The sequence below is a fragment of the Spinacia oleracea genome, chromosome 4, assembly GCF_020520425.1.
Source record: "Spinacia oleracea cultivar Varoflay chromosome 4, BTI_SOV_V1, whole genome shotgun sequence".
NCBI classification, from domain to species: domain Eukaryota; kingdom Viridiplantae; phylum Streptophyta; class Magnoliopsida; order Caryophyllales; family Amaranthaceae; genus Spinacia; species Spinacia oleracea.
This window is the reverse complement of record NC_079490.1, coordinates 65,792,348-65,803,090: the sequence shown is the minus strand read 5'-3', so window position 1 is coordinate 65,803,090 and position 10,743 is coordinate 65,792,348. Positions and strand designations below refer to the sequence as shown.

The 10,743-nt window shown below is 36.0% G+C and overlaps 1 protein-coding gene and 1 long non-coding RNA gene across 10 annotated transcripts; one reads left to right on the top strand and one right to left on the bottom strand.

Annotated features, from left to right (window-relative positions):
* Window positions 1-247: 247 nt before the first annotated feature.
* LOC110777598 (uncharacterized) lies at window positions 248-5,062 on the bottom strand. Of its 6 annotated transcripts, none has more exons than XR_008933024.1 (8): window positions 4,703-5,062; window positions 4,538-4,588; window positions 4,309-4,445; window positions 3,378-3,453; window positions 3,137-3,278; window positions 1,362-1,934; window positions 1,051-1,277; window positions 248-589 (listed from the first exon to the last, which is right to left on the bottom strand). It is a non-coding gene; the product is annotated as an uncharacterized lncRNA (long non-coding RNA). The 6 variants fall into 6 exon arrangements; XR_002530492.2 differs by lacking the exon at window positions 3,378-3,453 and adding an exon at window positions 816-893 and having other exon boundaries at window positions 4,703-5,060; XR_002530494.2 differs by lacking the exon at window positions 3,378-3,453 and having other exon boundaries at window positions 1,362-1,743; window positions 1,823-1,934; window positions 4,703-5,059.
* A 965-nt stretch (window positions 5,063-6,027) lies between these two features.
* On the top strand, window positions 6,028-9,973 carry LOC130459937 (uncharacterized). Of its 4 annotated transcripts, XM_056827580.1 has the most exons (10): window positions 6,028-6,502; window positions 6,588-6,715; window positions 6,807-6,923; window positions 7,106-7,252; window positions 7,352-7,482; window positions 7,611-7,736; window positions 7,916-8,068; window positions 8,391-8,437; window positions 8,530-8,612; window positions 9,701-9,973. In XM_056827580.1, exons 5-9 carry the CDS (start codon window positions 7,417-7,419, stop codon window positions 8,597-8,599), a joined length of 462 nt encoding a protein of 153 aa, XP_056683558.1. In that variant the 5' UTR covers window positions 6,028-6,502; window positions 6,588-6,715; window positions 6,807-6,923; window positions 7,106-7,252; window positions 7,352-7,416; the 3' UTR covers window positions 8,600-8,612; window positions 9,701-9,973. The 4 variants fall into 4 exon arrangements, 2 of the variants coding, with proteins under 2 accessions (XP_056683558.1, XP_056683557.1); XM_056827579.1 differs by having other exon boundaries at window positions 6,029-6,502; window positions 7,106-7,482; XR_008919685.1 differs by lacking the exons at window positions 8,391-8,437; window positions 8,530-8,612; window positions 9,701-9,973 and having other exon boundaries at window positions 6,029-6,502; window positions 7,352-7,823; window positions 7,916-8,054.
* The last annotated feature ends 770 nt before the right edge of the window (window positions 9,974-10,743 follow it).

The window sequence follows — 10,743 nt, the reverse complement described above, 5'->3', positions numbered from 1 at the left end:
GATGATATTAGAGATGTTTTTAATTTTTGACGTGCTTTTTTTTAGTTTTAATTTTTAATTATTAAATACCTGTAATAAATAAATAAAAATAACCATTTTAGAGCAAGTAATGTAAGAGTAGAATATATATATATATATATATATATATATATATATATATATATATATATATATATATATATATATATATATATATATATATATATATATATATATATATATGTTGTTTCCCACAAAAACCAACAAATATTAAAAGAATTGAATATATACAAATTAAAATATAACATCCAATTTCATTTCTATCATATCAAATAAACATCTAGATGTCTCATAGCTTAAAATCATGTGCAATATTGTCAACACACTACAAAAAAAACAATAGAAAAAGAAAGAAGTATTTGTGTCATAAAGTACTTCTTTTAATTTCAAATTAACACACTAAAATTAGAACATTGTAGACAATTTATAGTCGAAAAACATAATTAATCCACCACAATATTCACACGATAAGAACATGACCCGTCCATTGAGATAAGACTTCATCAATTTGTTCTAGATCATAATTTGCAACATTCCGATCATCAAAGTACTGCAAAATGAGAAAGTTAACATAATTATTAACAACACATATAGTATCTAGGCATGATTGAACAAAAAAAATAAAGATACATCTTCAAATATTCTAGTTTGGTTATGGTCGATGATCTCTCTCATGAATCTCATGAAATAATATCCAAAATCTATGACATTATTTTGCCGAGGATAAATACTTGGAAACAAATAAAAGTTGTAATAAGCATAATCATATGATATACTTGTATCTTTATCCACTTGGTGCTCCCTTTTTAATTTTCTTCAACAATCATTTTTCACTTCGAAAACCAAAAAGTGTTCTGCAAACAAAATAAACAAATACTTGAATACAGGGTAAAATACACCTAAGTACATTATCTCCTTTCTTAGCATTTAGTCATCTATTCATAAAAATCGAAAGGGAAAGAAGGACACAGTTGCAGAATCAATAAGCAGGTAAGAGAAATTACTATGTACCAGTAGGAGTGACAATGCTTTCTTCAGTTTCAGTTCCATAGATTCTGGCATTTTCAAAGTCTGAAATCTTAGGATTCAGGTCTGAGTCCAACAGTATATTGCTAGTCTTTAAGTCTCGGTGTATGACTTTTAGTATGAATCCTTGTGCAGACACAGGACTCCATAAGCAATCCCATTGATGATGTCAAGTTGTTTCCTCCATGTCATTTGTGCACTGTTATATGGATCTGTAATCGCAACAAAAGAAGCAAATTAATCCCAAGAAAACATAATTAGATGGTTCATACAATAGACCATTCTCATTGTAGTACCATAAAGCCATGAATCTAAGCGGCCAGAAGTCATAAGTTCATAGATGAGTAGCCTTTCGATCATCTCCCTCTACACAAAATCTCAACAGCCTGACCAGATTCTTGTGTTGAAGCTTCATGATTAGCAGAACTTCATTTTTAAATTCATTCGTTCCTTGATCAGATGTGTTGGAAAGCCGTTTGACAACAACTTTGGTTTCGTTTTGTAGGACATCCCATAAAGATCATGAACACAAAGATTAACCTTAACAGTTCTTTCAAATTCTTACCTTGAAGACAGGGCAAAAACCACCTTCTCCTAGCTTATGTTTCTCAGAGAAGTTATCTGTGGCAGCTTGTATTCTAGCCAAATCAAACAAGGGACTGTCCATTCCTCAAAAATCTGTAGTTTGCACATTACGAAGCTTCTATATAACCCGAAAGAAGAAATATATGAACAACAAGCAAATTGAAACTCTTACCTTGCATTCTTCTTCTCTAATAAAAATTAAAAAACACAGGATGATCCTGCAAGAACTGCTAGGACACAAGCCAACCCAATTGCAACAAATTGAGCTTTCCACTGCTTCTTCCCTAGATCACCAACAAAACAATCATAGGAAAGAACAAATTTTAGTTGCTTTCTTATATCCATGGTTTTTTGAGTAAAATAAATAGGCGTTCAAAAAAAATCTAACGAGGTAAATATATGCGCATATATTATTATGACAGTAATACTGAGTTAATAGACAACAAAAATAAAATTTGTGATGCTAATTGTTAAATGCAGCACGATGTGTATGGAGACCTATTGGGGCTGCTAATCCATCACCTTGACGTGGTAGAGCCAATATTTCCAGGCATGACACGAACCCAAGCAATCCGGCACCTGTTTGAGTCGGTCAACCAGGATTCAGCTAGTATAATGCAGCAATCCATCTGCTATGACAAGAACAGACTCTGGTCTGTAAGTGTTTCATGGGGCTATGTGGTTCAGGTTATTAGAGGAGTAGTCTCTCCAAGAGAACTCGAAATGCCAACTCGGACTTTTCTGAACTAGTACAAGAGAGCTTATTACACAGGATATTCCTTCAATACTAGACCAGTCACCAGGCATCCTTGTCAGTCTCCTTACATTTTCTATATTACCAGAAAGAGGTATGACCATGGCAGTAAGCAAACAATTGGAATTTACCGCGCTCATGACAGGTATAAGCACCCTTACTGCCGGTGGAAGATGGAAAACCCCGAAAAAATTGACTCTGTTGTAGTTCTTAAGAGGCCAGATAACCTCTGTTGGCAAATAGGTATGTGACTTCAGTTTATTACATATGTTTAACTTTTCGACATTTTACTTAGAAATATTCATCCTTTCTTTGCCTATTCTTCTCAACTACAGAACAACAATATGAGTAGTTTTTTTTTTTTTTTTTGTGGCAGTCACCCAGGAGGGATTGTTGCAGAGTAGTATAATCAAGGAAGTGGTCGGTGTTATACGTAGGGGTGGGCAGTTGTCGGATTGGCGAGGTAAGTGAACTATAATAGCTAATCGAGTTCCGAACATGCAAAACTACATACAAAGAGGTGGAGTCCAAACAAAAGGGATCTACTTTGGAGACACAGAAAAGTAAATGAAGACAACCCGAAAGAACCCACAAAAAAGTGTAGGAGCATTAACATATGCATATTATGATATAGGTCCATATATATCATAATATCAGCTTCTCTACATGAAAGTTTTATACATTGACTTCATGCATGATAAATATTTGAAACAAAAAGACGTAAGAGCTCACCGACTGTCTAATTGTACGAGGAAATTCATTAATAATGTATCCAGGTTCACCTTTAACTTCTCCAGGTTCAAGACGCTTGGACAACAGATCCACTATGATCTCGTCTGAAACCATCTTCCCCGAGTTAACTATCTCTTATTCTCTGCAATCCACAGTATTTACAATGTCAAAATACCAACTCTGCATCATGAAACCATTATTGAACACTAATCAGAAACACAAGCAAAGAGTAATAGTTCACCATTAGAATAACTTGAAGCTTATTTTAATGGTTTAAAAACATTTACCCTGACCTGTAGGATCTGCTTATATTTTTCCTACAAAGAAAGCGTAGAACTCAGCTCGTACCTTAGATAATGCATAAAAAGTTTGCTAGTTGATCAGGTGGATAAGAAAGTGTCTTCATAGTTTTAGCAAAAACGCTGTAAATAATAGAACATAGTTTCTCTAGGTTCTTTATAACAGGATTGTCTACGGGAAAATAGGTGAAAATATCAAAAGCTACATGCACTCTGCAGGCTACTTTCTCTTTCATTCTACGGATCACCTGATTCACCCAAGTATGTTAAAACTTAAAAGCAACTGACTTCGAAATTTCAAAAACGTATTAAAATGTGAACTCAAAACATCATTGACGAAACAACTAAGCTAAATTCTCACAATAGAGAAGGTATAATTAAGTAATAAATTGTTTTTGACATCTAAATCTATTTCAACGTAATACATCAACTGGAAATGTAATAAGTTTTAAGACACGAATTGTACAATATATTTCAATGTAATACATCAGCTATAACCATCGAACTATTTATAGCAAGGTAATATAGTCATTATCAGTCATCATTATCATTACCCCATTGCCTCAAAGAGGCTCCCGCAAGAAGCAGGGTAAGGGGGTCGAACGTAAGCAAGGTAATATAGTGGGGAAATAAAAAAATTCATAATTAAAACCCATAAAACATGCATTAAACTACCCAAGAAAATGGGTATCATATAAATCTTGAATACAGAAGTGTTATTTCAGCAGCATTTCATCGAAAAGGTGGCGGGCATAAACAAAAATGATGAAATAAAAGCTTTACTTATCAAAAATAAGAAATACCCTCTTGTGGTTGAGCTGTGCAACACCCAAAGAATGTGAGCAAGATAAAATTACGAGCAATCTAACTAACCTGTCCATAAGAGAGGATTGTTCCATTATATCTCTTGCACAAAGCATCAACCAAAGGGGTAGCAGATTCGTCAAAAATTCGAGAACATGGCGTTCCTCCATTCCCGAAAACGTAATCAAACGTGAACCAATTTGCACCTAATTGCACAAAAATTCATTTAAAATTAACCCTAATTTTCGAAAATGTTAGCCAGTGAAATAAAATCAAAAGAAAAAGTCTAGTAATTGACCTGAGGTTCACCAAGGAAGACGGAAATACAATCGATGAGACAACAAGAAACCTAACCACATATCCAAATCAGAATTTCTGAACAAATTTGCGTAAACTACATATAAAACATTACGAACAATATATTGAACAACACAATTCAATTGCTAATTTAGAAGACACTTACAATTGATAATTCAACCACGCGCAGCCGGGAAATATGTTTGCCAGATAATAAGTCGCCGCCGATAAAGGTTGAAGAAGCTAAAACGAGAAAAAAAAAAAAGGATTTGGATTGAAGGGAACTCTTTTATTTTGGATTTGTAAAATTTCGGATTGAGGGGATTGAGGGATTGCGATTGGACTCTTAAATTCGGATTGGGATTGATCATCTTCAATTCAGTATGAACTTTTGAATTCGGATTGGGATTGCAGGAAAGCGATCCTTAACCGTGGAGTGTGGAAGAAGGGAGGAAGGAAGGAAGATGGAGAACGTGGAAAAAGTTTATGCGCCTGGAAGAAAGGGATATATTTTTTTGGTGAAAGTTTATTTTTTATTTTTTTAAAGATAACTTACTACTTACTAGTACTTAATCACAGCGTTTAAAGAAAAGCGATGTATTACATTAACATGAAATTAAAATTGCTTATTTTAACAGCAATATAAAATAAAGTGTTGTTATTTGATACAATTAATAGCGCTTTTGATATACGCTATTAATTAGGTGCTGTTAATTAATGTTTTTGTTGTAGTGTCTTTTATTAAAAAGGAAAATCCCTTAGCATCTAAGCAAGAAACAGAAATGATGTTTTTAGTAAGACTTGGAACATGGAAACACTCTTCCAGTTCCAAAACTAGCCCAGAGGGCAACGACAAATAATAAGTTCCTACAGCTAATGCAGCAATCCGTGCTCCATTTCCCACTCGTAGGTCGACTTCACCCTTGCTTAACCTTCTACTTCTTCTTAGTCCCTGTGGATTGGAACATAAGTGTGAGCCACAACCTGTATCTAATACCCAAGAAGTTGAATTAGCAAGTATACAGTCTATAACGAAAATACCTGAAGATGGAACGACTGTTCCGTTCTTCTGAACTTCCTTTAGCTTCAAGCAATCTCTCTTCCAAAGCCCCTTCTTCTTGCAATAGAAGCATTCGGATTCAGAAGTGGGTTGACTGGCCTTCCTCTTTACAGACTTGGTGTTAGTTTGCTTAGTTGGGCTGGCCTTGTTGCCACCTTTCTTAGCATTCCTCTTCTCACTAGTAGAAAAAACCCCTGTTGCAGCCCCCTTGTTGCAGCGTACATGTATTAATACGCTTCAACAACCAGTAGGTCAACGCGGGTCAAACCCTGTAAAGGGTTATTGCAGCGTACAAAATAAATTGCCCGCTACAAAAGAGTTTTTTGCAGCGTACAGAGTAAAAGCCCCCTGCAATAACCCTTATATTTTGCAGCGTACAGGTAAAAGCCCCCTGCAATAACATGTAAATTTTTTTTCGCATCAAAGTTAATTAAAACATTTCGTCATAAAACCTCTGGACCAAATTCGAGCACTCAACTCCCTCTTCTTCCCTCAGCTTTCCCTGCGTGAAGCCATTTCATCGTCCGTCGCCGGTGGTACTTACAGAGTGAAGATGAACCTCTCACTTCCTCCCACTCTCTCTCCTCCCTAAAACCCCTCTTAAACCCCCAATTTCCATTTTCCACAACCCTAACTCCATAACCCTAATTTCCACCCCTTCTCTCAATTCCCCCCAAATCCTACGCTTGTGATGTATTCCCGCCGCATGTAGATCTTGTTTTGCCGCCGGAATCGGTTATGAAAGAAACGAGTACTTCACCGCCGCCTGTAGATCCTGTTTTGCCGCCGGAATGTGAGATTTATGCGGTGGTGGAGAGGATGTGGATTCCGTTAAGCCCGAGGAAGTGGCTGCAGCTGCCACCGCTGCTCCTACTGCCCCAGTTTCCTCGCCGCCGATCCCTGATGGTATGTTTTCTTCTTGCTTAGTGTTTCTTTTTGGTTGTTGGAGAAATTGAACTTCAAGAATTTGAATTTATTATTTTGATAAAAGGGAATTCGCCGGTTGTGGTGGAACAAACGAGGAGTTTGTTTTCGCCAATGAGAATTTACCAGAAACAAAGCATGGGTTTAGAGACATCGACAACTCCTTGGCTTAGGCTCTTGTCACAGTATGCACAGGTGAATTTTAATCTATTCTATGAAATTTTGATATTGGTTCTTGGTTTATTCCCGGAAATCGAAATTAAGAATGATTATTATTGCAATGCAGAATCAAACTTTACCTATATCAGTGCCCGTTTTCTCAGTTGGTTCAAACAGACAATGTAATCTCATTTTGAGAGATCAAACGGCGAGTGGGATCCTTTGCCGGATAAAAAATACTAAGGTATTTATTATTATTAGCAAGTATGGGTTTATTTGATTAAATTTAGATGATATTCGCATTCCGTGCTACCCTGGCATTGATGCTGCGAAACCACCAGCAAAGTGTCTTCTTTTGTGTTTTGGAAATGAAGTCTCTCTGATGTATTTGCAGTATGAATAATCATTGTTTGCTGTTATTATCAGCGTGAAGGCTGCATGATTGGTGTTCTTGAAAGCACAGGAAGCAAGGGATCTGTGTTTGTAAATGGGATGAGTGTGAAGAAGAACACCAGCCGTCTTTTGCATTCTGGGGATGAAGTAGTTTTCGGAGTGGCAGGAAGTCATGCTTATGTATCCTTTATTTGATTTATTTCTTCTATTGTGTTTGTAGATTTATTGAATTGCATTTTAGGCAGTAAAAGGCGTGTCTTGAATTCCTGATTGATGCAGTCTTCATATTCTTGCTTGTCGTTTGAGTTTTGTTTGAGAGAAGAGGACTCTCAGCAGCCCGGAGCATGAACATAGAAATCAGAAGTGACTATGATCTTCTAGGAAGGAGCATGAACATAGAAACCAGTCAAGTTATAGTCCTCATTTCAAAGTTCAATCAACTTATGATGACTTTAGGGAGTAGAGTTAGGATGGCAGAAATATTAACCTGTGATTATTCAGTTATTAGAGGCTGATTATTCTGTTATACTTGGTGCAGCATGGTGCTGACCCGAATCTTGGTTTACAAGGAGAAAAACCTTTGATTGTCGCTTTATCTTCTGGCAATATACAGATTATCAAATGCTTGCTTAAAGCTGGAGCTGATCCTAATACTACTAATTTTGTGAGTGAAAGATAACACTCACACGCTTTTAAGAGTTTTGGCCTTAAACTCGTATTCTTATCTACCTTTCTCTGAGTGAATATGCGTGTGAGTATTCATCTGTTTCATCTACAATCTCCTCCTGTACGATATTCATCAGGGAACCCATTTTGGACTTATTACTGTGTCTTCTATTTCAGTATGATTATACACCTATTGAAATTGCGGTTGTTGAAGGTAATCTTGCAGTTGTAGACACCCTCTTTGATGTTTCTGCTCGTATTCCTCATATTCCGACCTGGAGCATTCATGGAATTCACGAGTATCTCAACTCCGAGGAAGAAAAAACTCAGGTTATTTTCCTACACCTGTTAGCTATTACATGAGCTTAATGTACTGATATTTTTCTGTATGTTGTAACCATTTGTATGGGCATTGGATTTTGATGCAACTGGCCAAATATAATGGCTTACCTAAATAAATTCAGTCTTTAACATCAAACTTCCACATCTTTTTAGGATTACTGACTAAATCTCATGCCGTAGATGGTGTTAGATTTAACATACTCTAGTTTGCTACTTCAAGTATAATTTCTGCTCCGTAGATTCTTTTTCTCGTTCCTCTAGTGAAACTACTGTAATCACTCACTTCATGTGGTCTACTTTGCATATACAGGAGGAGATTGTAGATGAAACAGATGAATATATTGATGTTCATAAGAGGTATTTAGCCATTGACATTGACAAGTTCAGTTGCAATTGACCGATATGGTCACAAAAGAATTGGCACTCACAATTTCACCGACTTCATGCAGAATACGTGTTGCTGCATATTACAGCTGCTACCTTAGTTGCACGTGTTCCATCAATCCGGAGGTTGACTAGCCAAAAAGCTCTTGTAAGTATATTGTTCCTCGTTTATTTCCCCAGTTCTTTCTTGTTAGTTTAGCTTCACGTTTATAATGTGAATCATCTTAGTAGCATAGTTTTTATAATACTGAAATGGTTCTGATACTCTACTGTCTGTCAAGGATATGCATTGTTTCAGAAACTCTAGGATTGTCATAATGGGTTTGAGTGTACATATTGTTGTTCGTGTAGCTAAAAACTTAACAACAGCATTGCATTTATAATGAGAATGGCAAGATATTCCTTCAAAAAAAAAAAAAAAAAAAGAGAGAATGGCAAGATATAAAAACCAACAAGATTTTGATAAACGTACTAATAATTAGTAATTCATAGTACAACAGACAATTTGGGCTTAAAAGAGAGTATAAACTACTAAGGCTAATATGGGGCTCACCAATACAAGATTTAATTGTTCAAAAACAAATACAAACTCACATTTTCTGATATGATTTAAGTACTTCGACATAACTAAATTAATAGGATATACTTTTTCTAAATAACAACAAATAACTAACCCTTGACTCTAACAACTTGAACTACTATAACCATCAACACCACATATAAAATTCCACCAAAAACTTTGTATAGTTTGATTCTTATTACACGACTAATATGCATAATTTTAAGTTTCTAAAACTCATTCGAACCTATTTATGCACATTTATGGCTCGTTGGGTCGTTATAGGTCATATATAGAGCTAAAATGACATTTTCGCTCCCAACTTTGAACTAAAGAACCTAAACACTCATTTTAATCCTATTACATGACTAATATGCATAGTTTTAAGTTTCTAAATCTCATTCGAACCTATTTATGCACATTTAAGGTTCGTTGGGTTGTTATAGGTCATATATAGAGCTAAAATGACATTTTCGCTCCCAACTTTGAACTAAAGAACCTAAGGACTCATTTGATTCTTATTACATGACTAATGTTAATTGACTATTGTTATAGGAACTAATTGATTCGTATTCTAGACTATTAATACATTGTCATTAGTTGCTTGAATGTTAAAATGTGATATTTCATTTGCATTTAATCGATCTAATGCTCCATCAAATTTTTGTTTTTGTAAGGTCTATACTCCGAGGACTGCGCCTTATGCTAGTGAGGAAATTGATGTGGTTCGTGAGCAATGGGCGAAGTTTTTTACCACCAAGTATTTATTATTGACCTGAGGGCGCTTGATCGTGTTGGTTTAGATGTTATAGAACAATCTTTTATGTTAAAATGTATGCGTACGTTGAAATTGGAACGTAAATATATTTAAATGTATCGGTATGTGCACTTTTGGTTTTGGGATATATACAAAACTTCAGTTGTTGTTTTTATATTTGTTATACAGGTTGCGTTATTCTATTATTGTTTTGACAGGTTTCTATATTTGGTGCAAGGCACTCTAGGTATCCCTAAACAAAATTAGAATTTTCCCGCCAAAAGTGCTTTGTTGCAGCGTACATATATGTTGTACGCTGCAACAAGTGCCAAAAAATTGGCAAAAATCCAGACTTGTTGCAACGTACAAATAAATGTACGCTGCAAAAAGTTGAGTCTTTTGCAGCGTACATATATATGTACGCTGCAACAAGTCCAAATTTTTGCCAATTTTTTGGCACTTGTTGCAGCGTACATACATATGGACGCTGCAAAAAACACCTTTTAGCAGCGAACATTGTACGCTGCAACAAGTTCAGACTTGTTGCAGGCCCCCCAGTTGCAGCATACGATGTACGCTGCAACAGGGGTCTAAAAGCCCGCTGCAATAAGGGTTTTTTCTACTAGTGTCTTTCCAGATTTCTTGAACTTGCCCCCACGCACCATAAGCACATCTTGCTTATCACTTTTGAGCGTCTTTTCAGCGGTCTTCAGCATACCGTGAAGCTCAGTGAGCGTTTTGTCCAGACTATTCATACTGTAGTTCAACTTGAACTGGTCATACCCGCTATGAAGGGAATGGAGGATGGTGTCTACAGCCATTTCCTGATAGAACTGATGATCCAGCCGACTCATATTCTCAATGAGTCCAATCATTTTGAGAACATGTGGACTTACGGGCTCGCCTTTCTTAAGCTTGGTCTCAAGAATTTGCCTATGGGTCTCGAACCTTTCGACTCGAGCC

Coding starts and splice junctions, on each gene's coding strand:
- LOC130459937 (XM_056827580.1), top strand. CDS start 7,417: ATGAACATAGAAATCAGAAGTGACTATGATCTTCTAGGAAGGAGCATG. Junction 7,737..7,915: donor ATCCTAATACTACTAATTTT/GTGAGTGAAAGA, acceptor CTTCTATTTCAG/TATGATTATACACCTATTGA. Junction 8,069..8,390: donor CCGAGGAAGAAAAAACTCAG/GTTATTTTCCTA, acceptor TTGCATATACAG/GAGGAGATTGTAGATGAAAC.